General features: G+C 47.2%; 1 protein-coding gene across 4 annotated transcripts in view; it reads right to left on the reverse strand.

Moving 5' to 3' along the window:
* Positions 1 to 27,857, reverse strand: part of ARHGEF1 (Rho guanine nucleotide exchange factor 1) — a 59,997-nt gene that overhangs the window by 6,830 nt on the left and 25,310 nt on the right. The window contains exons 9-30 of one of the 4 annotated variants that reach the window (XM_083369377.1): positions 27,238 to 27,267; positions 25,690 to 25,792; positions 24,234 to 24,327; positions 22,364 to 22,399; positions 14,146 to 14,292; positions 13,945 to 14,047; positions 13,111 to 13,122; positions 12,154 to 12,342; positions 9,999 to 10,183; positions 8,807 to 8,953; positions 8,551 to 8,633; positions 7,587 to 7,712; positions 7,004 to 7,118; positions 6,643 to 6,743; positions 6,457 to 6,534; positions 5,133 to 5,208; positions 4,241 to 4,408; positions 3,966 to 4,053; positions 2,613 to 2,720; positions 1,081 to 1,148; positions 356 to 523; positions 103 to 264 (exon numbers count right to left, since the gene is read on the reverse strand). In XM_083369377.1, coding sequence (XP_083225503.1) covers positions 103 to 264; positions 356 to 523; positions 1,081 to 1,148; positions 2,613 to 2,720; positions 3,966 to 4,053; positions 4,241 to 4,408; positions 5,133 to 5,208; positions 6,457 to 6,534; positions 6,643 to 6,743; positions 7,004 to 7,118; positions 7,587 to 7,712; positions 8,551 to 8,633; positions 8,807 to 8,953; positions 9,999 to 10,183; positions 12,154 to 12,342; positions 13,111 to 13,122; positions 13,945 to 14,047; positions 14,146 to 14,292; positions 22,364 to 22,399; positions 24,234 to 24,327; positions 25,690 to 25,792; positions 27,238 to 27,267 — 2,387 coding nt within the window. Of the gene's footprint in view, positions 1 to 102; positions 265 to 355; positions 524 to 1,080; positions 1,149 to 2,612; positions 2,721 to 3,965; positions 4,054 to 4,240; positions 4,409 to 5,132; positions 5,209 to 6,456; positions 6,535 to 6,642; positions 6,744 to 7,003; positions 7,119 to 7,586; positions 7,713 to 8,550; positions 8,634 to 8,806; positions 8,954 to 9,998; positions 10,184 to 12,153; positions 12,343 to 13,110; positions 13,123 to 13,944; positions 14,048 to 14,145; positions 14,296 to 22,363; positions 22,400 to 24,233; positions 24,328 to 25,689; positions 25,793 to 27,237; positions 27,268 to 27,857 lie in introns of all 4 variants that reach the window. The other 3 variants (XM_083369379.1, XM_083369378.1, XM_083369380.1) reach the window with 3 other exon arrangements.

Here is a 27,857-nt window from a genome sequence, read left to right on the forward strand (position 1 = left end):
ATCACGGTCCAGATAGGGGCGCAACTGGCGCACCAGGCGAACCTGGGCAAATGCTTAATTGTGGTCTTAAGTCAAGGAAAACCTGTATGCCATGATACTCACCTGGAAGCCTCCTGCTATTGTCTCCTTCAATCCTAAAACTCCCGTCCCATTCCTCTTCTCCCTCCCGGGGGTCTCCATTCTCGGGAGAAAGATCTGTAGGTTCTGCGGGAAAGAGGGCCTCTCCTTCGTCTGGTATCTGAAGTAGCCTCTTCAGGGCCAAAACTGGAAGGAGACAAGATTGTCCCCTTACATCCTCTGTGGGCAACAGAGACTTGATCAACAGAGAAGAAGGAAAAAGGTATTTATTAAGTACCTCGGTCCTGGGCAGCAGAAGCTAGAGAGACCTGGCTAGGAGGTTCAGATCTGCAGAAAGTCTGTAGGTCAGCCATGAAGGCCTCCACCGCCTTGTCCACCTTTGCTCCACCAGCAGGATTCCGTTCCTCAAACTCTGTGCCTTCCAGCATTCCATCTTTTTCTTGTTCTGAGTTGGGATAGCAAAAGCAAAACACAATCAGATCCCCGCTGTTGTCCCTCAAACTCGAGAGGGCAGTAAAAGCTGCACAAACATTTCTTCAGTCTGTCTCTAAAATATTTAGAGATTTGGTTCCAAGATGATATTGCAGAACCTCCAGATCAAACTGAAAACTCGAATGATTAAACCCAGATGTTTATAAATCAGATGCTCCTGGGCCTCCCCCAAAACACCTTTTCTGGAATCGATTCAGAAATCTAGCTCAGGTCTACCTGTTCTGAATTTAAACCTGAAAGTGTAAATCAGGAGTGTCCAATCTTGGCTACTTTTAAACTTGTGGACCAGCTCCCAGAATTCCTTAGCCAGCTTGGCTGGCTGAGGAATTCTGGGAGTTGAAGTCCACCAAGTCTTAAAAGTGGCCAAGGTTGGTCACCCCTGGTGTAAATCATACCACACTGATTTTTCTCAAAGGACAATCCCAAGAGAGTGATTTTCATGGGCGAGGTAAGAACGCAGGTTATCTGCCCAACCTTTTCCTTTTTCCCTCCTCCAAACTTCCTCCTTACCCTCTGACTGGAGTGCCTCCTTAAGGGGGTTGCCATTTTCTGCTCCACCCGAAAGGGTCTCTGAGTAGCTGCCAAGAAAAAAAATGAGAGATGTCAGCAGTGCTTTTTTTTTTTCAAAAGAAAAAGGTGCCGGAACTCACACATGTCATACAACCTGCCTTGCCTACCCTACAAGGTTCCATCCAAAAAAGGTGCCGGAACTCTGTTCTGAGCGTTCTATGAGAAAAAAAGCCCTGGATGTCAGTCTTGGTCACATACCTGCCTAGCTTTCTGACTTGATCACAAGTGTCTGTCTTCCCATCCGAAGAACGAGTTTCCTGCTCTCTTTTTTGGGCCATTGCAGGATTTGTGGTTCTCAGCCTGCAGTTCTGGCCCCATTTTGCTAAGAATCCAAGGTCTGTACATTCTACAGATAAGTCCTCGACCTACGACCACAATTGTGGACTGGAAAATTAAGCGGTGCAGTGATTAAGAGGCATCACATGACTGCACCTGATTTTTGCATCCTTTGTTCCGCTGCGGTCGTTAAGTGAGACGTCAAATGGTTGTGATTTGTGACCTTTCCTGCCAGCTTCTCCATTGACACTGCTTGTCAGAAGCTGGCTGGAAAGGCTGGTCATAACCATGGGACGCTGCAACTGTCATAAATGTGAACTGGTTGCCAAGCACCCAGATCATGATTACGTGACCGCCCAGGGATGCTGTGACTGTCCTAAGTTGCAACTTGCAAGTCATTTTTCTTCAGCGCCATTATAACTTTGAACAGTCACTAAACAAAATAGTTATATGTCAACACTACCTGTATTGATCAGCAGATAGGACACAAGAACTATTTCTACAGCTTGTTAGGTCTGACGTGCTGCCTTTTTGTCAAGATCAGTGGCTCTTTAACCTTTTGTGCTATGGATCCCTTTGAGAGTCTGTTGAAAACTAAAGATTCATTCTTGTAAAATTTTATTTAAATGCATAAAATATAATATGGAGTTACAGATGAGCAAAGGAAGCCAATTATGCTCAAATACAGTAGCTAAAATATTGAATAACTATGATGTAGCAACATATGGACTTCTTCGCTAATCTAATGAAATCAATAACCAGGAAATATCCTTTCAGGATATAACAATCTGATATAGTGAGATTGATGGAACTTACCAAATATCTTTGGAGTCCCTAAGCCATCCATTACTTTGTCCCTACATACCTTATTGGAAAACTAAATTTCAGTTGGTCAACGGAAACAAGAGTTGTAACTTTTTTTCCATACAAGATCGTGGAATCTATTGATGGACCTCCAAAGGGATTTTATCTATGGACCGCAGGTTAAGAATCTTAGATCAAATTAATACTTTATTCTTTCTGCATCCCTTAGGGCAAAATTTGGATTAGCTGTTTTGACCTCCTGGGAGTTTAGAAAAGGACTCAGATCCACTCAGATCTCTTTTATCTGAAATGCAACTTTCAATCTCTGCATTATAGTCATTATCCCTTTCCTCCCCCCCCCTCCTCCCCTTCCTCCTTACAACATTACTTACTAGCTGGGACTATGTGGTGAAGTTCGGTTTGTGACCGAAAGCCGAGGTTTGTTATTGGAAGTGGGCAGCTTCAGTGAACCAGCAGTATCGCTAATTAAGTTGCACCAGCTAGGATGGAAAAAAAAGAAGAGAGAGAATCAGGGGTACCATCTCTCCCAAGCCAGTGTCCACCCAAAATTTTGGGACAGCAAATACCTCCCTTCCCCCAGAATTTCCCACCAAAACACAAAGGTTTTTCTATTATGATGAGATTTGGTACAACTGCATCAGCATCTTTTTGTCACAATTTTGCATGAACGGAGCTCAACTATTTAAAGTGGTGCTTTAAATAAAGACAGAAGACTCCATTCAATCTTCCCAATTGAGGCCGGGGGGGGAGGGGGGGGAGAGAGAGAGATGCTCCTTCATCCAAACTAAGTAGCCAATCTGTTAAGGAATTTATTTGTGCAGAGGTCTCCTTGTGCTACCAAAGAGTTGCACAGACAAGGAAGGGTACTGAGAGTAGTAAAAGTCACACACAGGAGTACACTGAGTTATAAAAACAAAAAGTAGTTTACTTTTGAGGTGGTGTAAGAACAAAAATGCACAGTCAAAAATAAACAGTCCAGATCATAAACAATAGCAACAGTCCAAAGAGTAATCCAAACTACAAAGTCTTCTTACCGGTCCAGAGGTCAATACACAGTTCAGGTTACAACAGTAGTAAACCAACAGCAGAGCAAAAACAGTAACAGTAGATATCAGTGAATTCAGAGAGAGAGAGAAGCTACTTCCTAGCTTCCTCTTATGGCCATGAGAACACTTACACACCCATTGGCCAATTAACTTCTTAAAGTCATAGCATTATGGTTAATATATTTTCAACCCAACATTGTAGACTAACACCATATGCCTAACACAATCCATCTCTCACCCCGGTCAGTACCGGTAGTCCTTGACTTACGACCGCAATTTCTGTTGCTAAGCAAGACAGTTGTTAAGTGGGTTGTGCCCCATTTTACGACCTTTCTAGCCACAGTTGTTAAGGGAATCACTGCAGCTGTTAAGTTAGTGACCCGGTCGTTAAGCGAATCTGGCTTCCCCATGAACTTTGCTTGTCTGAAGGTCGTAAAAGGGAATTACGTGACCCCACCCGGGGGACGCTGCGACCGTCATAAATATGAACTAGTTGCCAAGCATCCGAATTCTGATCACGTGACCCTGGGGACGCTACAACGGTTGTAACTGTGAAAAACGGTCATAAGTTGCTTTTTTTTTGTAACTTTAAAAGGTCAACTAAATGAACGGCTGTAAGTCAAGGACTACCTGTGATCTGGGCAAGTAAGTCTCTCTCTTCCCACCCCAATTTCTTACTTCTTCCTTTCCGACACTGTCTGAGCCACCAGTTCGTAGATCTGAGCCCCGTTCTCCCAGCTGAAGATCACGTAGAAAGCCTTGATATCTACAAGAAAGAAGAGACGGTGAATCGTCCTTGGACTTGGCTCTCAAAGAAAACAACCTTTATTTCAAGCCTTGACCACATCCAACCTGGGATGAGAATTTGGGCAGAGGCCCAAACCCACGAACACCCAAGGCCAAAGTCTTCTGCATCTGCTTTCCACCTCCCGCTGACCTTCTCCTGCACCCACCTGTGGCCACTTCACGGGTCATGGCAGAATTGAGCTTGATGATGGGGGACAGCATTTGTTTCCCATCGGGGGCTGGGGTGATGGTGCGACTGTGACACTTGAGCACCAGGCGTTCTTCCTGCTTCTGGAGAAGAACCAAGATGTCATCCAGCAAGAGGACGTGAACATCTGGAAGGGATCAAGGCATGAGAAGTATGAAACCAAGGGTGCTGGGGAAGAGGAAGTGAGGGTGAAGGAGGGGAGGAGAGGGGAGGCCTAAAATAGGTCTCTGAGCCAGGCTGGGACCCCCAGCTTGTCTTCCTTAGCTGGTCTAATGCACAGCGCTCTAGTTCCTATAATTTGGTGGCAAGGTTGGTTTAGATCAGGGGTAGGCAACCTCGGCTCTTTTATGACTCATGGACTTCAACTCCCAGAATTCCTGAGAATGCTGACTCAGGAATTCTGGGAGTTGAAGTCCATGAGTCATAAAAGAGCCGAGGTTGCCTACCCCTGGTTTAGATGATATAATCTACTCTCTAGATTACCGGCCTGTATTTGTGAGAATTGGAGCGTCCTGGGGGGTCACGTGATCAACTTTGGGGACTTTCTGACAAGCAAGGTCAACGGGGAAGCCAGATTCATTCACCAACCATGCTACCAACTTGACAACTGCAGTGATTCGCTTAACGGTGGCAAAAAAAAGGTCATAAAGTGGGGCCAAACTCGCTTAACAACTTTATTGCTTATCCATGGAAAATTTGGGCTCAGCTGTAGCAAAACGTCGAGGACTATCTGCACTCCAGAAGTCCTGCTCAATAATACAGGCAAGCAATATCGAGCAAGACAGGCAGAAAAAAGTAGGGAATAGCAGATAGACCGTCTTATTCCCAGAGCTCCAGATGGCCCCACTCACCAACTGATTTATCCTTGGTAACACGCCACGTCAGGGGTCCCTCGTACACAAGGTTGCGCTTGGTGATATCCGTGTTCTGTGGAAAAGAGCTGGTTAGACTCTGCGCCTTAAGCCAACGTTTTCCATTTGTGACAAACGCCCCCCCCCCTCAGCAACACATAACCACCCTTTTAAGGCACTTCCGGGTTGAAAGGCTAAGTCAGTGACTTCACCGTTGCCCAGGGGATGCCTGTGGGGGCTCCTTTCATGTCCCCGTCAAGGAGCTGGAGCAAATGATGGGAGCTCACCATGTCACGTACAAGGTCTTGAACACAAGTTTGCTAAACACCGATCTGACATTTATTTATTTATTTATTCATTCATTCATTCATTCATTCATTCATTCATTCATTCATTCATTCATTCATTTTTGGGACTTATATGCCGCCCTATCTCCCGAAGGACTCAGGGCGGCTAACAACAATAAAAAACTACAATACAAAAATTAAAAAAGAATTAAATAACAGCCCCAAAATAAATTAACTACACAGTTAAAAATTAAAACATATTTAAAAACCCATCATCAATCCAGGTCAGCCTGATGGAAGAAGAAAGTTTTGAGGTCGCGGCGAAAGGACCGGAGGTCCGGGGCCATCCGAAGCTCAAGGGGGAGTTGGTTCCAAAGGGCTGGTGCTCCCACAGAGAAGGCCCTCCCCCTGGGGGTCGCCAGCCGACGTTGTCTGGCCGACGGCACCCTGAGGAGGCCCTCTCTGTGTGAGCGCACTGGGCGTTAGGAAGTCCATCCTAACCAGGCGAGCCACTGGGCTCCTTACCATGGAGGTAATGACTCAGAAAGGACAATCTCAGTAGCTGACCTGACTACGTTACAGGTAGTCCTCGACTTATGACCGTCACTCACTGACCATTCAAAGATACAACAGATCCCCAAAAGCTATTTCTGACCCAATTCGGAAGCTCCAGGCCTCCTTCCCACAGTCATGTGACCTGCATTTTAGGCACTTAGCAACAGACCTGCATTTATGGTCATTTGCACTGCCTCAGGATCACATGACTGTAATTTACTTTTTTTCTGGAAACTGTTGTTTATTTCTGGTTTCCAGAAAAGGAAAAAGTACCGTAGTAGACAATGCATTCTCTTCATTCCCCCTTTCAAAAGGTCATAAAATCAGGTCCAGTCCCACGATAACCTGCTTTATGACTGCAATCGCTAGGCTCAATTATGGTTGTAAGTCAAGGACTACCTCTACAGAGATTTAAGGACAATTCATTTACTGTTATGGCTTCCTCTGTCCCCACTTGGGTTGAATGCTCTGTTGGGACTCACCCGAAATTCACTCAGCAGAGGATCAGTGCTTTGTTTAAGGTTGGACAGGTCCAAACGCCGCTGGTAATCTTTGAGTTTCTGAAAAACATTAGGATGTCCATTTTTTTTTAACCAACGCTGAAGTTGCGAAGAGCAAGGGAAGGACTGTTTCAAAGGAGAAATGATTGCTTGAGGAAGGATCCTTACCAGTAAGTTCTCCATAACACGCACTTCTTGGTTGACGTGGTTGAGGATCTGACGACAGCACTCAGCTGCCCTCTCCACCTTCTGACGTTCCTCAGCCTCCTCTGAGCCAGGGAGAAGAAAAAGGAAAGGTCTGTGAAGATACGTTTCTTTAGGCTGATCTTTCCGCTGAAATTAAGCTAGGTCTATTTTCCATGAAACCGGACCTCAGGAAAGACTGAAGGCAAAAGGAGAAGGGGTTGGCAGAGGATGGAGATGGTTAGATAGGGTTATCGAGGCAACGAACATGAATTTGGGCCAACTCTGGGAGACGGTGCAGGATTGGGGGGGGGGTCTGGCATCCTGTGGTCCCCTTTCTGCTCACCAGTGCATTTGGCAATAGAGTGGAGCAACAGTGGATACTTGGTTAGCCTCTGCATCTCAATAGGAATGATGTCCTTCAATTGTAATCGCCGGCATCGAGGTTTACTTTCTGCTTCCTATGGAAAAAAGGAGGAGAACCATTCACCAACCAGGGAAAAGGTGCCTGGAAAAGGTATTATGGAAAGACTCTCTCTGGGGTTGCCTTTCAGATCCGTGTAGCTGGTCTTCCTATGAAGAAGATGCTCTCAAAACTATTTATCCATCCAGTCTGTCTATCATCCATCCATCCATCCAATCAATCAATCTATCTATCTACCCATCCTTCCTATTTATCAATCCATCCCTCAATCCATCCATCATCTCTCTACTTACCTACCTACTCCATCCATCCATCCATCCATCCATCCATCCATCCATCCATCCATCTACCCATCCTTCCTATTTATCTATCCATCCCTCAATCCATCCATCATTTACCTACCTACCTATTGCATCCATCCATCCATCCATCCATCCATCCATCCATCCACCCATCTCAGTCCTGTCCCAGGAATGGCGGATTCCTCTCCTCTCTCAGCACTTACCTGAATGAACTGGTTGAAACGTGCTTCTTTCTTCTGCTTGGCCTTCAGCTGTTCTAATGCAAAAGATTGGCGGCTACAAAACCGGGAGGAGATCTTCTGAAACCAGTTTCCTTCAGACCCATCAAACTAGGGAAAAGTTAGCAAGAAGGTCAACTATGGAAAGGTCTCCTCTGCCCTGACCTCAGAAATACCCTCCTTGCCCCTATCGTTCCCAGTCCCGGGGTTGAAATCTCAAATTTTCCCCTCCCACTGTCCAGGGTAAGTGGACATTCGTCTGATGTTTAGCTGCTTTTGAGAATGAGAGATGGCACTCAATGGTAGTGTTGTGATTCCTCGCCAGCCAGTGGATCCGGCAGCTGAGTCTGAGGAATCAGAGGAGGAGGAGGAGGGGCCTGGAGTGACATTAGAGGAAGGCTCTGAGGATCTCCAAGACATACAATTGGACGAGGAGCCTGGCCCCTCTACTCGCGCTCAGGCTGAGACACAGCTGTGCTGGGAGCCTGAGGTGGACAGTGATGAAGCACAGTTGGGACAAATCCAGGATGCACGAAAGCGCCGGCAAGAGAAGCGAGTAGGACAGAGGAATGCAATGGGGTGGCTCCAAAGGCAAAGGAGAAGGCATTAGGAATCCACGCCTGGGCTGAATTATTAAAGGGAAGGTGTGGGAAATGCTGGTTGCCAAAGGCAAACGTTGGTGTTGAGGATCAAGTTTCTGTGGACTGTGTTTGTCTGCCTTGGACATTGACTCAGGTCTGTGAGAATCAAAGGGGTTGGTTTTTTCTTGCGGTTCCTGCCTGTTTCTTGGAAGAGGGGTTTCTCCTTGTGAGCAGAACAAGGACTCACGTAGGCTGGGACAGAACAGGTTGTGTCTGGCAGAAGCATCATAAGAACCTGCCTTACCAGCTTTGCCCCTTCTAGTTGCTTCCACACAAAGTACTAAACCCAGGTTAAACCCTTCTCTTACTCTAGCCAGCAGAGTGCTTCCAATTTCGGAGACAATCAAATTATTTTCCTCCCTCAGCTTCTTCAGGTTGTCCAGAAACAGTTCTGAAAAAAGATGAGAGACAGCGACAAACCATGAGACAGAGAAGCAAAAATGACAACGGTCCAACCAACCGCAGCAATTCCCATTATTCCTGCTAAATACAGTAAATTTAGCTTGGAAGCCTTGGATCAGCTGCCCTGCTTCCACTCCACCCTGTTTGCTCCTGTGTTCTCACTGTGTTCGTCGATCAAATCTTCCAGACTGGGGAAAATGTTCACCAGTTCGCTGTCCGTGAAATATCCCTCGGTCAACAACGGTTGATAGAAAACCTCGAGCAACACGCGGAGCATCCGCATATGGGCGTGCTCTGTGATAAACAGTTCTAAAGTAGGAAAGATGAAGGAAAATCAGCCTTTATGCAATTTCTAACTGCAATTAGAATTTTTTGCATGCACAGAGGTGGAAAGACATTAAACTTAAATCTTAAATTAAGTCTTAAATTTAAATTTAAGTCTTAATTAAGGGGAGGAATTTATCTACTTTTGTTTCCACTTGGAAACCGCTTTTGAGATTTTATGCTTGAAACGGACAAAAAGGAAGCTTTGCTTTTAAGTTTTGATAACTAGATTAACTTTGGTGTTACAGAAGTGGTCTGAAATAATTAGAAATGTAAAGCAAAAGTTTGAGGTTCTAATTTTTCTTGTGCTCTGATTTACTGGGGGAAAAATCAGAAGTCACTACCTTTTTGCTTTCTTTTTCCTTATCTTTTACGCTCTTCCTTTTTAACTTGCTTGACTTTTGTTTCTATTTGCACTAGATCTCAACATAAACTTTAATAAGATTTTTTTTAAAAAAAGGTTGCAAATCTAAAACTTCCATGACGTTTACAAAGTCCTTGCTTTCTTAATTTGTGTCTTTTATCTGTTTCCCGTCTCTTTGACTTGTTGGTTTGCAAAATATTTTTACCTGGTCCTTTTTTTTTTATGGTTGTAATAGCAACAAACATGCTAGCTAGAGAATTCTGGGAGTTGAAGTCCACACAGCTTAAAGTTGCTGAGGTTAACCCAAAAGGCAACTGGACTTCTGTTTTTTTCTTTGAAAATGTTTTGATTCTCATCCAAGAATCTTCTTCAGCTCTTCAGTTAGAACTGAAGGAGCTTCTTGGATGAGAAGCAAAATGTTTTCAAGGGGGAAAAAACCCCCCAAAAAAAGTTCAGTTGCCTTTTAGGGGAAAAACAAAAAGCACCTTTGGGATAACCATGATCTGCATGATTGAGAATATCCACAGACATTTGATGAGGTTAAGAAACCCTGAGTTCTAGGTGCCACAACAGATGTTCTAGATGCCACAGTAACACTCAACCTGACTTCCATTGAGTTTCTGGGTCTGGCCTGCCTAGTAGGGCTGATGGAAATTCCTCACATACCGTTGATCACTTCTTGCCGCTTCACTTCACTTTTCTTCAGCCTGAGGAGGGTGTCGGGGGGGACAAGCTCCCGCCAGTTTGGCGGGTCCTGTTCCAGTTCCGAAACACGCGGCTCAAACTCCTCAGACTGGGGAAGCAGAAAGGACGGCGGGGGCTCCCCTCCCCCGGCCCCTCCAGGCTCCAAACTGTAGGAGTCAAAGTGACAAGACAAAAGATCCAGTGAGGACAATCCTATGTTTACCTGTCCGTCTGTTCCTCCCTCCTTCAACATTCTGGCGATCTTGATTGCTCTGCTCCAGGTCCCACTGTGGTAGCAACATCTAGTCAACTAGGGTTGATCTAGAACAGGGGTAGGCAACCTTGGCTCTTTTATGACTCGTGGACTTCAACTCCCAGAATTCCTGAGCCAGCCGTGCAGAAGGGAAAGGGAGGTTTCCAAGCTGAGCCATGCTGGCTCAGGAATTCTGGGAGTTGAAGTCCACGAGTCATAAAAGAGCCAAGGTTGCCTATCCCTGATCTAGAAAAAGGTAAGCAGAGTTGTAACTGGATAAGAGACCACTAGGAAATCCCAAGATTGCACAAGCTAAACTGGGATAGAAGAATCACCGGAAAAGACAACGTCAAACCACCTCCAAAGTCTTGCCAAGAAAAAAAACAATACAGGTAGCCCTCAACTTGTGTCCATTGCTTACTGATGGCTCAGAGTTTCAACAGCTTCAGAAAAAGTGACTTACAGCTGTACTCACACTCACAACTGTTGCACCACCCTGGTGATTATGTGATCGCAACTTGGGCGCTTGGCTCACATGTTTGACCAGTTGTGAGATCCTATGATCAAGTGGCTGCAATTTGAGACCATTTTTGCTGATTTCTGGCAGAAGACTCCCACTGGGGTAGCTGGATTCATTGAGCCACCATGTGATTCGCCTGCTAACTGTGATGATTTGCTTAATGACTGCCATAAAAATTATGGTAAAATTGTACTTACTCGACCAATTTGATTTACAACCACGACGACTAATGTTGGAAATTCAGGTCCCCAGTGTGGTCATAAGTTGAGGGCTACCTGTATAGATGTGTTCATTAATTCGTCAGGAGATTGGGTTCAATGCAAAGGATCTCCTGGTTTCCAGGCCAAATCCATCTCATTAAACCAGTGCAATCCAATTCCAGATTGGCAAGAGAGATCAGTTCCAAGTGCCAAAAGCACTGCTGCAGCATATGCTCTCGGCAGATCATCTTAAGAAAATGCTATTGACCATCTACCATAATTATCTTCAACTCGTCCCAGAAGCCTTATTTTCCCCTAGGATTTTACAAGGGGGCAAATTCAGGAAAATCTATGAAATGCTGCTGGCTTTTTGTGAAGAGTTCAGGACAGATTTTCACCACTTTGTCGGTGCACAGCTCCCAATTCAACAGAAGCCTTTCTCCCAGTCATAGTTGCAGAAAGAAAGAAAAAAGTAGTGGCTGAATTTAACTTAACTCTCAGAGACTATACTTCAACATCTACTGAAATTTATATTTAGACATAAACAAGCTGGCATAGGTGATTCAGGAGCTGTGCTGGACTATTTTTTTCCTCCACTCCAGATGCCTAAGAGTGGTTCTTTTAAAGGCTGCGTCCTTCCTACTCTCATGTTTTAGAGCAAGGGTGTCCAAACTGGGCAACTTTAAGACCTCTGGACTTCAACTCCCAGAAGACCCCAGCTGACTGGGGAATTCTGGGAGCTGAAGTCCTCAAGCCTTAAAAGTTGCCAAAATTGGACAGCCTTGTGTTAGAGGAAGAAATTTGAGAGAGAGAGACATCTTCTCTTTCATTTATTTATTAATTAAATTTTGTTTGTCATTCATCTTGCTGCAAACTCTTTTAGCGTCCAGGATAATGGAGCAATTGTTTAAGCTCTTTTGCAGACAGACAGGACCTTCCCTGCTCCCATCCTTGGAGACGATCCCTGGGAAAGCATCCATGGTTTATGCTACTCAAGATCTCCAGGGGGATCTGCCAAGATTGATGATCCTCTGTGGCATAGGGTCTCCTGCCTGAGCAGGGGATTGGGCCTCAAAAGGTCCCCTTCCGCCTCTGCAATTCTTTTGACAATGCGCCCGTCTCTGCCCAGGTTGGGGCAGCTGAGATGGCGGCCTCTTCACCTACTTGCAGCTTCCCTGCTTCTGCCGAGCCTGTTCTAGAGTTGGTTTTTCTTCCAGCTCGTTGGCCCGGGCCGCGGCTTCAATGTCCACATCGCTCCGCGAACGCGGCTGTTTGCTTTTGGCCGAGCCTCGCTGAGACCGCTTCCGCTCATAAACTCGCAAGCTCTCCGAGCGGCCCAACTTCCCTGTCAGCCTGGCAAGGGGTGGGGATAGGCACAGCCAGGCCACAGACAAAAAAAAATAATAACCAAAACAAAAACAAAACCAACGCGAGACCAAGGGAGGTTGGGGGGTTGACGAGCCAACGTGACATGAGGAGGGATGAAATGAATCACAAGAGGTGGACGGGCCACAGATGATACAGTGAGCGACACGGAGAGGGGTCACAAAGACGTCCGGCACCACGAAGGTGGCAGGGATCACAACCGGAGAACAGGAGGGGAAGATGGGGGGCAGGGAGGAGGAGGAGGACAAATTTGCCACATGCAGCGGTGGAAAGAGAAAGGAAGAGAGAGAGATGTGAGAACCCCACCCCCCAAGAATAAACTGAGATATCCGTGCACCAGAAAAAGGGAGGGTGGAACTGCGAGGCAGACACACACTCCTGACAAGCTGGATCCAACGCGTGGCTGGGCCCAACCGTAGCTACACCCCCCAAAAAGGTCTTGTTTCTTGGGGGGGAGTTGACAATACCCCCCTGGCCACCTCCTGCCCCTTGTCAATGCTCAAAATAAGGTCTGCCAGAGTAAGGAGCTGCATGCAAAGAAAAGGCGCGCCCAAGCCAGATGGGACCTGGAGTTAAAAGGTGTCTTTTTCTCCAGCCATCGTTTCGGGAAGGGAGACATGGCTTCCCAAGGCAGCTCTGGTGAACAAGAGGTCATACTTAACTCAGTTTGTGTGTCTTCCCCCTGAGGAAGAAATTCATGCAAAGGGTGAGTAGGGGGGTGAGGAAGCCACCAACCTTTTTCGCCTTCTAGAAGGGAAGAACAGAATATAGAAGGGTGATTGTGTTAATACCGAAAGGAGAGAAAAAAGAAAAAAGGAGAAGTGGGAGAGGGGGGGGCAGGGTGTTGGGCAAACCTCATATGAAATCTCAGGGATTAAATGCTGTTTAAATGTGAGCTGAACACCAAGGAACCAGGATCAAGGAGACAGAAAACCAGCCTCCACGTAAGCTAGGGAGGTAGCCAAAGTGACAACAGGAATTGTGTGTTTATTGATTTTATTTTGTTTAATCTATTTAAGTATATCCCCCTTATTATTATTATTTTTTAATAAACAACACTAAGTGGTGAACATATCTCATACTCCTTCCTCCTATTTTCCCCACAACAACCCTGTGAGGTATTCTGGGCTAAGAGAGAGGGACTGGCTTTGAGTCACTCAGCTGGTTTTATGGCTAAGGACTAGAACTCAGTGTCTCCTGGTGACTGACCCCAAAATCACCCAGCTCACTTTCATGGATGAAGCGGGACTAGAACTCATAGCCTCCTGGTGATTGGCCCAAAATCGCCTAGCTGGATTTCATGGCTAAAGCAGGACTAGAATTCACCGTATCCTGGTTTATCACTAGATAGAATGGCTGTTACTCTCCCAAGGACACATTGACACAGTCTTTAGATTCCTGGCCAGCCTTACAATCTAGCTTTGTCCAGATATAACTCCCAAAGTTTGTGGGACATACTTCTGGCCAACTGCCCAAAGAAAAACTGCCTGGATTTGCCAAACAAGTTGGCTTCATAAGGATCCCAACTCACCCTTTGCAAGGCCATCAACGCCCCCCACCTGCCCTCACCTTTCATTTTCTGCGCTTTCCTCCAGCGAGAGCTGCTCTCCAGCCAGAGGTTGCTCAGCAACCGGTGAATCTCCTGAATCAGCTAGACCCACACTGTCCGATCCTAAGGCAAACAGAAGAAGGTGTGAGGGAGGAGGGGAGGACATGCTGCCAAATCACTCCTTTCATTAGCTTCCTGTAGTCCAGTTCATCCCCTCTCACCCTGTTCTCCGTCATTGCTCTCTCCAGGTGGGGGATGCACAGTGACAGACACGCCAGAGGGATCCTGCATCGAAGGGGTCCCCCTGCTCCGCCCGGATGTTCCTTCTGTTAACTTGGCTTTTTTGTCCAAGGCTGGTGTCTTCTCGGCTGCTTCCAGGAGAAAATGACAAGAGAAATCAAATGCTGTCAAGAAGCCGTTCACCTCTGCCCAATTGCTCTTCCCACTTCACCCTTCGTAATGGGCTTATGCACAGATTAGGACACCATAGATCGACCAAGAACCCTCCCCCACTCTCTGCCTGCCTGGTATACTCTTATTTAATGACATCCTAGGCCAGGGGTAGGCAACCTCGGCTCTTTTATGACTTTTATGACTTATGGACTTCAACTCCCAGAATTCCCGAGTCAGCTAACCCTAACCCTGGAGCCCTAACCCTGGATTGATGACTAGTTAGGTGGTACAGAGGACTGCATTGTTCCTCTCATTTTACAGTGTTCTGTTCCTTCCGCTTTGTTCATGCCCTTATCTTATTCTACTGAACTTTGGTCTGTTGTTTTTATGTCCATATGCTCGGTGGGTCTGTGAACTGTAATAAGGGCACTGAACTGAACGCAGATAAAGAGTTTTCCTTTAGGCATAGCAAGGGCAAAGTACGAGGGATGAAAGAACATCCTGGACATGTCAAATGCGTTTGGTGGATTTTCACAGCAGGGATAGAGGGGGATTATTTGGTTAAATTTGGTAGCTACGGTGTGAGAGATCTTTTGAAGAGCCAGCAGCAATCAAGGAAAAGGTGTCATTATATCCACAATAAAGAATCAAAACACCTCCAATGCCTTCATCCTAAATAACAGGAAATCAATTGTTTGCTGTGGCAGGATCCAATCTGGGTCGGTTACCAAGACTGACAATTTCAACAATGCTTGACATTTGTTTGAACTGTCTCATTTATCGGACCCATGACATCTGTCTTCCAAGTTTCCAGACTCATGCTGGAGCCCATCCTCAAGGAAGGTCTCTCACAAGCTTCTCACACGCACACTTTCTGGTGAGACAGGACTTCGCTGAGGATGGGCTCCAGCATGAGACTAAACCTCTGGTGCCTTTGACCGACCCACATTGGATCCTGCAACATTATCTTGGGACACATATTATTTGCCTTCATTCACGTTTGCTGTGGCTCAACTCTAGTTTGCAATTACCATTCCACGGCGCATAATAGTCAGTTCCCGGATTAATAAAGGTTCTTGAGATGTTGATGAAAATAGCCAGCTGCAAGCTACCTTAAGCAAAGAGACCACTTTCCACCAGGTCACAGGAGAGAAGTTAGAATAATAAGGACATCTCTGCCTAATGCACACGGGGATATACTGTTTCTATACTCCATTTGCTGGAATTCATGTAACCTCTTCTCTTTCACCCATGTCTATGGAGATTCTCAGTCACCCAGGTCGTGGTTGTCCCAAAGGTGCTTTTTCAAGAGGCAATGAGGACTTCGTTTTTCCTTAAAGACGTTTCACTTCTCATCCAAGAAGCTTCTTCTTCAGTTCAGACTGAATGGTGGAGAATGCTGGTGATGACCTATAAAGCCCTGAATGGCATGGGTCCGGGTTATTTACTGAAGTAGCCGAAGGACCACTCGGGACGACAGGCTAGTTCAACAACAGGTTTATTAAGAGCAAGGCAAACATAGAATAACTTGTCCGGCTTTTATAGCCGGCAGCTGGTAGCGAGGACCAATCAGCGGTGTTCATTTTGGCGCCCTGTCAGGCAGGGACCAATCCGCGTCGTCTTTTGTTGACAGCTCCGGCTTCCGCGTGTCTTGGTGTTTTGACAGCCGCGAGCTGTCAGTGGTTGCGCCTGCGCTGTACGGTGGGTGCTTTGACAGCTCAGGCTTCTCCGTAGTCCGGCGTTTGACAGCCGCGAGCTGTCAGTGGTGGCGCCTGCGTGGTGCGAGGAACTTTGACAGCTGTCAAAGTTCCCGCGTGTATTTCTGTCAGGCGGTTTTACTTTATATACTAGGCGATGCCTTCTTATTTGTACTGTTAACATATATATACATTGATTAAAGGAATGTTTACATATATAATACACCCCTTACCCCTCCCCTGGTTCGTTTCTTCCTTCTTGGATGTTTGAACCTGCCCACTGATAGTCTTTTAGGTAGGTGGGTGGTCTTCGATTCCTGGTTGAGCGGCGAAGGGGTGGTGGGTGTTCTGGTTCTGGTTCTTCGTCTTGGTGCTCAGCTTCCTGGTTTGGGATAGGCCGCATTTCCGGTGGGGGTTGTAAGTCGGCACTGGTTGGTTGCTCAGAAGCGTGTGGTGGTTGTCTGGGTCTGAGCTGGTCAATATGGCGGCGTATGTTGCCCTGTGCTTGCGTAGCCACAAGGTATGAGATGGGCCCTGTTTGTTTTATTACTGTCCCTTGGACCCACTTGTTTTTATCTGTGTATGAACGTGCCCATATTAATTGACCCGGGTTGAGTTTGCGGCCGGGGTGGGGGTGCTGTTTTTCTTCTGGGGCTGTGTCAGGGTGCAGTCTGTCGAGACGTGTTATTAGCCTCCTCCCCCATCTTAATTCTGCTGGTGATTTGCTAGTTGTAGAGCATGGTGTTGTGTGTTGTGATAAGAGGAACTGGCTGAGTCGCCTTTGCCAGTTTCCTTTAACGAATTTTTTCAAGGCTTCTTTTGTGTATCGTACCATAATTTCAGCCATTCCGTTCGACGATGGGTGGAACGGCGCCGACGTGACCAGCCTAATACAATTCCTCGTAGCGAAGATCTGAAATTCACGAGAGGTGAATTGAGGTCCATTGTCAGAAACTATGGTATCAGGTAGGCCGTGTGTTGCGAATATTTTTCGTAAGGCGTGAATAGTGGCTGTGGACGTTGTTTTCCTAAGGGGTGTGACTTCCAGCCATTTGGAATAGCTGTCCACTACAATTAAGAAACTTTGGCCCTGGATAGGTCCTGCAAAATCTATATGTATGCGTGACCAAGGGTTCCTTGTAGTCTCCCATTTATGGATTGGTGCCTGGGGTGGTTCATTCCTGGTCTCCTGACAGGTGTAACACCCACCCACATACTGTTCAATTTGTTTATCTATGCCGGGCCACCACACATAACTTCTGGCCATCGCCTTCATTTTTACAATTCCAGGGTGCCCTTCATGTAAAATGTGCAATGTTTGGTCTATGTTTTTCTCTGGTATGATGACCCTATTTCCCCATAGCAGGCAACCTCTGTGTGTTGAAATCTCATTTTTTCTGTTATAATAAGGTTGGAATTGGGGTTGTGGGTTTTGAGTTGGCCACCCAGTTGTGGCCCATTTGAGGACTCTGGCAAGTATTTTATCTTTTGTTGAATTATTGGCTATAATGTTTGCAGTCAGGGGGCATTCTGGAAGTTGGGAGATTGCTAAAATCCCGCTGGCTGGGGCTGGGTCTGAGTCCCTGGTTTGTATGGGCAGTCTGCTGAGGCAGTCAGCATGGCCCAATTCTTTACCTGGTTTATGTATTAGCTGATAAGAATAGGCTGCTAAAAATGTTGACCATCTTAAAATTCTCGGGGAGAGGATTTGTGGAGTAGTTTTATTCCAAGTAAATATGCCTAGCAGGGGTTTGTGATCTGTAAATATAGTAAATGGTCTTCCATACAGATAATCGTGAAATTTTTTGACCCCTGCCACTATCGCTAGGGCTTCCCTGTCAATTTGTGCATAGTTTCTTTCAGCTTTGGTCAGAGTGCGTGAATAGAAAGCTATGGGTCTTTGTGTACCGTCCTTGAATATGTGACTTAATACAGCCCCGATTCCATAGGGAGAGGCATCGCAAGCGATGCATATTGGGGTGTCTTCCCTGAAAAGGGTGATAGTTGAGCTGTGACAGATAAGCTTTTTTAACGATTGGAAACTGTTCTCATGTTCCTTGGTCCAGGACCAAGTTGTACCTTTGTCTAGGAGCCTATGGAGCGGCTCTGCAATAGTGGCTTTGTGGGGAATGAAGGCATGGTAAAAGTTTAACAGCCCCAAAAAGGATTGAAGCTCTTGCTTATTCCTAGGGCTGGGTGCGGTTTGAATAGCCATTAGTTTTTCAGCGGTGGGGTGGATGCCCTGGCTATCAATTTTATACCCTAGGAATTCTGTAGAAGTGACTCCAATAGAGCACTTCTCCCGCTTAAGTTTGAGACCGGCTTCTCTGAGCCGGCTCAGCACAGCTGACAACCTGTCAGCTAAACTAGCTTCGTTTTCCCCGGCGATGAGAACATCGTCGAAATAGGGGCAGACCCCGGGTATTCCCTTCAGGGTCTTTTCCATGATGCCCTGAAAAATACCCGGGGCTGCAGATATGCCGAATTGTAGCCTCTTTACTTTAAAAGCACCGCGGTGGGTGACAATAGTTTGAGCTTCCGCGGTGTCGTCTGTGACAGGCAGCTGTAAATACGCCTGTGTGAGATCCAGCTTGGCGAAAATGGTGCCAGAGCGGATGGAAGCAAATACGTCCCTTACCGCTGGCACCGGGTAAGCGTGGGGGCTGAGGGCTAGGTTGACTGTCGCTTTATAGTCCGCGCACAGTCTCACTTCGCCATTAGGTTTGATTGGGGTGACAATAGGGGTCTCCCAGGTTCCCCCTTCTGTTGGCTCCAGTACCCCTAGTCCCACGAGTCGGTCAAGCTCGTTTTCAATTTTTTCTTTAAGGGCGAAAGGTACCCTCCTAGCTCTTATTTTAATTGGTTGAATTGCTGGATTTAGTTGCAGGGAAATGGGGGAACCTGTATATTTCCCTAAAGTGCCATCGAAAACGTCGGCGTACTTTTCGCAAACGGCTTCTAGGCTAGGTGTTTGAATGGTATTAACCCCCGTTAAGGCGATGCCCAGTGGAGTGAACCAGTTTAGCCCTATCAAATTGGTACGGTTCCCTGGCGTAACTAAAACCTCCAGGGGACCCTTGAACCCCTTATACTGCACCAGGACCTTGGCTTTCCCTTCCAACGGAATAGGGGTTTTCTGGAAGTCTGCAAGGTGTACCTGAGTTTGTTTCAGGGGAATTTGTCTTCGGCCTTTCTGACAGATTTCCTGATAGGTTGTCAGCGAAATTAATGAGACTGCTGACCCTGAATCTACCTCCATGTGGCAGGGCACCCCCTGAATTCTGACCCAGATCTTAACCTTGGAGCTTATGCTGTTTACCCTGTCAATTGTCTCTACCAGGGGGCCTGGTGGGGTTTCTCTGCTGGCCTGGGCAGCCGGCCTACCTGGGGGGTTTGCCTCCACCTCATTGATGTTGTCCCGGCCCTTGCTGCGGCACACCGGCTTGATGTGGCCAGTCTTCCCGCAGTTGTGGCATTTCGCGTTCCTAAAACGGCAGCTTCCTCGGGCATGGTTGCCCCCGCAGCTGGCACAGGCGGCCCGTTGCTCGTAACGCGGTGGTGGCGGTGGTGGGTTCCTGGATCCGCGGCGGTCCGACGTTTTTCCCCTCCTCGGCTGCCGGTGCTCCATCCTGCGCTGTAGGGCTTCCCCATCGGTGAAGTCTACTGACTCTCCGCTGTCGCTGAAGGTTGCGCTTTCCTGGTAGACGGTCGCGGGGGTCTCTGGGGTCGTGTTCGTCGGCTTCTTCTTGTGGCTGTGTTCATATGCCATGATTTCCCTGGTCAGCTCTGCCAGGTTCATGTCGGGTTTGGACGTCAGTTTCTTCTGTAGCTTCTCGTCCCTCAGACCGATCACCACCTGGTCTCTGATGCGGTCTTCCAGGTCGGGGAAGGAGCAGTTCCGCGCGGCGTGTCTGACCCCGGCAATGAATTCGTTGGCGGGCTCGTCCTGCCGTTGTTTCTTTTGTGCGAATTGCACCCGCCAGTACAGTTCTGAACGCGCTGGCATGTAGTACTTGTTCAGCTGGTCCACCAGGTCAGCGTAGGAGACTTCCGTGATGGGCACTGGGCTGAACAGCCCGACGGCTGCGTCGTACACCGGGGGCCCGCTGATGTACAGCAGAGCGGCGGCCTTTGCTCGGTCGTCAGTGATTTTACTGACGAGGAGAAATCCCTCGACTTGGCCGAGGTGTGATTGCCATCTCTCGGGATGGCGGGTATCAAACTCCCTCACACGGCCGAAGTTTGCCATGTCGTCCGGTCCTGGGTTGCTCCGATGGAAGTTAAAACTTCCGTGACAGCTCTTGCCGGGAACTCTCTTCCTCGGCCGTGACTTCAGCTCCGGAGCGATCCCACCTTCGTCGCCAGTGAAGTAGCCGAAGGACCACTCGGGACGACAGGCTAGTTCAACAACAGGTTTATTAAGAGCAAGGCAAACATAGAATAACTTGTCCGGCTTTTATAGCCGGCAGCTGGTAGCGAGGACCAATCAGCGGTGTTCATTTTGGCGCCCTGTCAGGCAGGGACCAATCCGCGTCGTCTTTTGTTGACAGCTCCGGCTTCCGCGTGTCTTGGTGTTTTGACAGCCGCGAGCTGTCAGTGGTTGCGCCTGCGCTGTACGGTGGGTGCTTTGACAGCTCAGGCTTCTCCGTAGTCCGGCGTTTGACAGCCGCGAGCTGTCAGTGGTGGCGCCTGCGTGGTGCGAGGAACTTTGACAGCTGTCAAAGTTCCCGCGTGTATTTCTGTCAGGCGGTTTTACTTTATATACTAGGCGATGCCTTCTTATTTGTACTGTTAACATATATATACATTGATTAAAGGAATGTTTACATATATAATACATTTACGGGAGCACCTTTTGCCGGCGTTAACTTCCCATCGCCCTGTGCGCTCCCACAGAGAGGGCCTCCTCAGGGTGCCGTCGGTCAGGGAATGTCGACCGCCGGCTCCCAGGGGGAGAGCATTCTCTGTGGGCATGCCTGCCCTCTGGAATCAGCTTCCAGTTGAGCTCCGGATGGCTCCCGACCTTCGCTCGTTTCGCCACGACCTGAAGACTTGGCTATTTGAACTTGCCGGCCTGGACTGAGGGATTGGGATTTTAGATTTTAAATTTTAAAAATTTTAAATTTTAGTATGTGTTTATTGTTTAGGGCTATTTGATTTAATCTCATTTTAATTTTTATACATTATGTGTTGCCTATAGTGTTTTAATTGCCCTGTACACTGCCCCGAGTCCTTTCCGAGAGGGGCGGTATATAAATCCAAATAAATAAATGGATTTGTATTCCTTGCAGTCGTCTGGTCGTTAGCCCTCTTCCTGAGAGTTGTTCAGGCCACCTGGAGGTTTACCTGTGTCCTCAGGGTCACCTGAGTAAGTGTCCTGTTTACAACACAGTCCTTTCAGCAGTTCCAAGACGGTTCCACACCTATTGGCACTCTTCAGGTTGCCTTTTGAAAAAAGCGTCTTTGGGACATAAAATCTTGTTTAAAAAAAGGACTCTGCTTGGAAAACAGTCAGATTCAGTTTTAGGCAGATGCCACCACCACCAAAGCTTGATCCCTAATATTGACTATCTACATATAAGGGACGCGGTGGCTCAGTGGGTTAGGACGCTGAGCTTGTCGATCAGAAGGTCGGCAGTTTGGCGGGTCGAATCCCGAGTGCCGCGTAACAGAGTGAGCGCCTGTTACTCGTCCCAGCTTCTGCCAACCTAGCAGTTCGAAAGCACATAAAAATGCAAGTAGAAAAATAGGGACCACTACGGTGGGAAGGTAACAGCGTTCCGTGCGCCTTTGGCGTCTAGTCATGCCAGCCACATGACCACGGAGACGTCCTCGGACAAGCGCTTGCTCTTCGGCTTTGAAACGGAGATGAGCACCGGCCCCTAGAGTCGGAAACGACTAGCACGCATGTGCGGGGGAACCTTTACCTTTACCTTTACATATAAGGGGAATTCACCCTGGCAAGTAAATCTGAGCAAGTGCTTAATTTGTGCATAAGCCATAGAGAAAAAAACGACAGAATCTGTGATTTATTCCCCCTCGTCGTCGATTCAACGTGGGACCCATAGGGACAGGCAGACAAGAGGAGCACACAGTGAGCCATTGCATGCCAAGAACTTTGTCTGGGAACATGACAGGGGTGTGATGAACTTTTATAGGCATGTGTACGATTCTCATTAGTATATTACTTGATGGGCGAGTGCAACAGTGAATGAAACAGTTAGTGGCGGATGTTATAAGAGGCAGATTAGTTCTACGTGGCTTCCTGATCAGAAGGATGGATGGGTACACGGGGTGCCATGCATTACTACAGGGGTGGTAAGGGGAGGAAAAAGTGGGGTGCTAGTACCTTCACCCTCAGGTTTGGGCTGTCTGTAATCAGAATCTACAAAAAATGCAGCAAAAAATAATATATATATATATATATATATATAATGGAGAAAGATGGGGAAAGAGATGTCAAGTTAATCCCTTCCTAGCTATTGCCCCAAACTGATTCTGGGCAAATCATATGCCAGACTCACCAACCAGATGATCTGATGCACACAAATGGATCACTGTTTTGTGGGCTGTTGGCATTTGTTTTCTTTATTTGCCTAGCTACAATAACCACAAGCTTTCAAAAAAAAAACAACCTGAAGAAACTAGCCAGTTTCCAAAGGATGCTTCTAAAGACTCCTTTGACCCTAGAATGAGTTGCAAGCCAGTGCTGGCACCCGGTGAAACTGGAGTAAATCCAGATGCCCTCCAAGCTACTTTTACTTTTCCTGAAAGAACACTTGAGTTTTATTCTTCCTCCTGCCTCGAAAAGGAATACCTTAATGATTGGTTTTAAGCTATGGACTGTCTGGTGACATTTTTTTTCCAGGAGCAAGAGGGAGAGAGCTACACAAGGAAAATAATAATATATATATATATTTTTGCAAAAGAACATCATGGAAATATTTCTGGAATTGTGGGGCTCTGCCGGCTCGAAGGAGAAGTTCTTCCCCACTGCAACTTCTGTTAAGCTTACTCCTGGGCTGAGTTTTACTGTTATTTGTTTTAAAATAAAACAACAAAAACCGCCGTACAGAAAGTCCTCAACTTACAACCACAACTGAGGCCCAAATTTTCATTGTCAAGCAAGCCAGTTGTTAAGGGAGCTTAGCGCTACTTTATGACCTTTTTGTCACAGTTGTTAAGTGCATCCCTGTAAGTTGTTAAGTGAATCACACGGTCATTCAGCGAATCTGGCTTCTTCCACTGACTTTGCTTTGAGGACCCAGATTGTTGGGGGCAATTACGGTAAGCTGACTTTGTAATAATGCCGCTGGGGTGTGTGTGAAAGCCCTAATAAGCAGGCATATACATAGAATGAAGGCTACTGCTAAGCTTGTAAGCCGCCCTGAGTCTTCGGAGAAGGGCGGGATATAAATGGGATTTTTTAAAAAAAAGACCAGCCGGGAAGTTTACAAACAGTGATCATCGTGTGACCGCGGGACAGTGCAACAATTCTCATAAATACAGGCCAGTTGCCAAGGTCCCGAATTTGGATCACGCGACCGCGGGGACGCTGCAATGGTCATAAAGAGTGAAAGCCAGTTCCAGATCACTTTGTTCAGTTGCTGTTGCAACTAAAATGGTCACTAAATGGTCACAGTTGTACATTGAGGACTACCTGAGGTTTGACAGTTAAAACCTTGGGGAGACTTCAAGAGCCTCACAGAAGTGGCTCAGATTGCATGGGGCCACAGATGATTGGGGACGCGGTGGCTCGGTGGGTTAGGACGCTGAGCTTGTCGATCAGAAGGTCGGCAGTTTGGCGGGTGGAATCCCGAGTGCCGTGTAACAGATTGAGCGCCTGTTACTCGTCCCAGCTTCTGCCAACCTAGCAGTTCGAAAGCACGTAAAAATGCAAGTAGAAAAATAGGGACCACTACGGTGGGAAGGTAACAGCGTTCCGTGCGCCTTTGGCGTCTAGTCATGCCGGCCACATGACCACGGAGACGTCCTCGGACAAGCGCTGGCTCTTCGGCTTTGAAACGGAGATGAGCACCGGCCCCTAGAGTCGGAAACGACTAGCACGCATGTGTGGGGGAACCTTTACCTTTACCTTAGATGACTGCAGACCCCCATCCTAAGGAAACCTGACAACTGGGGGTTTAGGAAAGCAAGTTGAATAAAGGGTCTTGGGGAATTCCTGAACCAGGGCAAAGGAGTTTGTTTTGCGTACTTACAATGGGAATCCCCACGGTTCCAGCGGGTTGGGTCCAAAATGCTGAAGCCTTTCTTTGGTTTGAGGGCCTCCTCTGGTTTCTTGGTCCCTGAAATCTGGATCAGTCAGAGAAGAGAATTGATCACCTGTTCCCAGTCCTAGGTGGGCAAGTGTGTCACCTCTCCTGCAGAAGCTGCACTGGCTCTGGGTTCAAGTCAAGGAGCTGGTTCTCGCCTTTAAAGTCCTTCGTGGCTTGGGACCAGGTTATCTGAAGGACCGTCCCTTCCCGGTTACATTCACCCGACCCACCAGAGCGGGAAGGTAGGGAATGTTGTGGGGTCCCCTCTCCTAAGGAGGTACATCTGGTGGGGCCCAGAAGAGCCTTCTCTGTGGTGGCTCCCTCCCTTTGGAACATCATCTCCACAGAGATTAGACTGGCCCCCACTTTGACACTCTTTCAAGAGGCCCTGAAGACCTGGTTCTGCCAATGGGTCTTGGGGATCCCAAAATGGGAGGGAGCCCATCAAGTGGTTCGTTTGATTGTCACCAGGAGGGGTGGAGGGGTTACTGGTTTTTTTATTTTTTTATATTGGCTTTTTTATTGTTCGTAAGCCACCCAGAATCACTGTATGGGCGGCCATATAAATAAAACCCCAGACTGCAAACAGCTTAGTTATAAGTGATGGAAGGGGTAGGAAGTCTCACCAACCAACCATCTACCAGGAACAGGACTGGTTTCAGGCAATTTCCAGTTCTGCCGAGTTGGAATTCCATACAAGTAGTCCTCAACCTAAGACAGGTTACCTAGCGGCGGTTTGAAGTTAGGATGGATCTCCGCAGAGTTACTTACAACACGGTTTTGGCCACCCTTCCATGGTGTAATGATCACATTTTGAGTGCTTGGCAACTGGACCATGTCCCGTGGTCATGTGACCATGAATTTCAACATATTTTGCCAGAAACTGTTATTTAGTTCTGGTTTCCAGCACAAAACACTTATTGGCTGAAATGGGCTTGCAATTGGGGTGTTTGCTTAATGCCTGCCCCAGAATAGATCCTACAATTGGATACAGTCACGTGACCACTTACTTAATGGCCACCATGATTTAGAATCATAACTCTAGGCTCAATTATGATCGTAAGTTGAGGACTACTTACAAAGCAGTGTTTCTCAAGCTTGGCAACTTCTAAGACATGTGGACTTCAACTCCCAGAATTCTCCGGCGAGCCATGCTGGCTGGGGAATTCTGGGAGCTGAAGTCCACATGTCTCAATGTTGCCAAAATTGAGCAATAGCTGTGAGTTGCAGAAGGACAGTTTGTCAACTCAAGTTTTTGAGCACCGTCCTCGCCTGAATCCCAAAGAGAGCTTTTGCATCTTGTCCTGGCGCATCAATTATTTCAAAGCCTGCTTGAGCAAGGGGTTGGACTAGAAGACCTCCAAGGTCCCTTCCAACTCTGTTATGCTCTTAAGCCTACCTTTTTGCGGAAAAAGTTTGCTTTCGACTTCTTGTTATCAGCTGTCTTTGTCTTAACCCCCAGATGCTTCATATATGTGACAATGGCGGTAAATATGGCAGAGCTAAGAAAAAAAAAACCAATAATGGTAAGGTTAACGCAAAACAAAACTGCAAAGCTACCAGGTGGGAAGATTCGAAGCAGCGTCTGTTTCAAAAGACGCAACTAAATGCAGAATCAAAGCCACTTAATTGAACAGGGACTCAATGCATATAAAACAGGAATAAACAGGCCTTGCTTTGACTTCTCTCGCATTACTTCCTTTTTCCGGCTCCCAGAGTTATTAACAAATTTCATTTATATATTTTTTGCTAAGTATGCATACGTGTGTGGAAAATCTAAGAAAGATTTGGCAAAAAAAGAGAGCTAGAGACACCCTCCAATTCACAAGTCTGTTACGCTGCACAGTTCTTATCCCCTCTCTTGCTGACACTGAAATCTCAAAAGCATTTTTTTAGACCAGCTGCTTCTGGCATCCTGCTGATCCCATGGGTGGGGAACTCCCTCTCCCATCATCTCCACCCATTATCCCCGGTTGAGATTTGGGAAAGCGTGGTCCAGCTCACCAAGGAGGGGTCAACAAGTTAGTTCGTGCATCCAGGGAGACACTCCTGACTACACACAGTCTTTGACTTACAACAGCTCATTTAGTGAGCGTTCAAAGTTACAACAGCACTGGGGAAAAATGGGATTTAGGATGATTTTCACACTTACGACCGCTGCCGCCTCCCCATGGTCACATGTGATCAAAATTCAGACACCTGGCAACCGACTCATATTTATGACAGTTGCATGCGATCACCTTTTGGGACCTTCGACCTTCTGTGGGTGCGCCTGACCTTTGGAACCGTTTACCGGTTGAGCTCCGGATGGCTCCCGACCTTCGCTTCTTCCGACGTGATCTAAAAACCTATTTGTTTGAACAAGCTGGCCTGGTCTGATGGGTTTGGGTTTTAATTATTGTTTTAATATAATTTATTTTTACATTTGGGCACTAAGGTTTAATTTGTTTTTAATTTTGTATTTTGGTTATTTTGGTATTTATGGCCCTGTTCACCGCCCTGAGTCCTTCAGGAGAAGGGCGGTATACAAATTAAATTAAATAAATAAAGTCAATGGGGAGGCCATACGCACTTCACGTCTGTGGCAAGAAAGGTCATTAAAAGGGGGGAAAATTCACTTAACAACCGTCTCACTTAGACACAGAAATTTGGGGCTCAGTTCTGGTCATAAGTCGAGGACCACCTGTAGTGTGAGCAAATGGATTGACGCTGGTGAAAGCAGTTGGGACCTCTCTCAAGACCAAATCGTGGAAGGGTTAAAATGACTTTTCTCTTCTTCCCCTCCTCTCACTTCCTGAGCCACAATGTGCTGCAAAGCCACATCCGGTTGCATTTAGGAGAGTGCAAAAGTGTATTTCCGCCCACCTACCCCTTCCAGAAACACACACACACACACACACACACACAAGCACACACACAAACCACTCTGCACCTGTTGGTTGCGTACCTTTTTTCCTCGTCGGCAGAAATGGCCAGGCTGGAATCAATGGAGAGAGAAAAGAGGGGGGGAAAAATCAGGGTGTGAAGCACACATCTGGGTTGTTTGGATCCTTTGGATCCAGCTGCTTGTCCAGAGGTTAACAGCTGGCCTACAGCGCTGCAAGGAGGTGGAAATTTCAACCCTTCACACACCCCCACCCCACCCCACCCCTAACAATTCAGTCTCCCTTCCCAGGACAAAGAAGCCGCCTCCTACCAGATGTTTGGGGCCCATGATCCCTTGCCACTGGCTGGGGCTAATGGGAGTTGTAGTACAAAGCCTCTGAAAGATAATGGTATACCTGGCCCTACCCACGAGAGCGATGCCCCCTTTCTCTCTCCCCTCTGGGACAGCAGACTCTCAAAGCCACCCCTGTCTTATGCCCCCTTGCCACCCCCTTGTTTGTTTCTGGAAAACTTACCGGTAGCACCGCCCCATTTTTGCTCAGCAGAAGCGGAAAAGTATTCAAAAGGCAAATGAACATGTTCTGTCTAGAGGAGAAAGCGGCTGCTGGCTGGAGTGGCATGCGGCAAGTGAAGGGGGAAGGGGCCGCCGGGGGCGTTTATACAGTCAGCAAGGATGATGCA

This window comes from Vipera ursinii (genome assembly GCF_947247035.1).
Source record: "Vipera ursinii genome assembly, chromosome: 9".
In the NCBI taxonomy this organism is placed as follows: Eukaryota; Metazoa; Chordata; class Lepidosauria; order Squamata; family Viperidae; genus Vipera; species Vipera ursinii.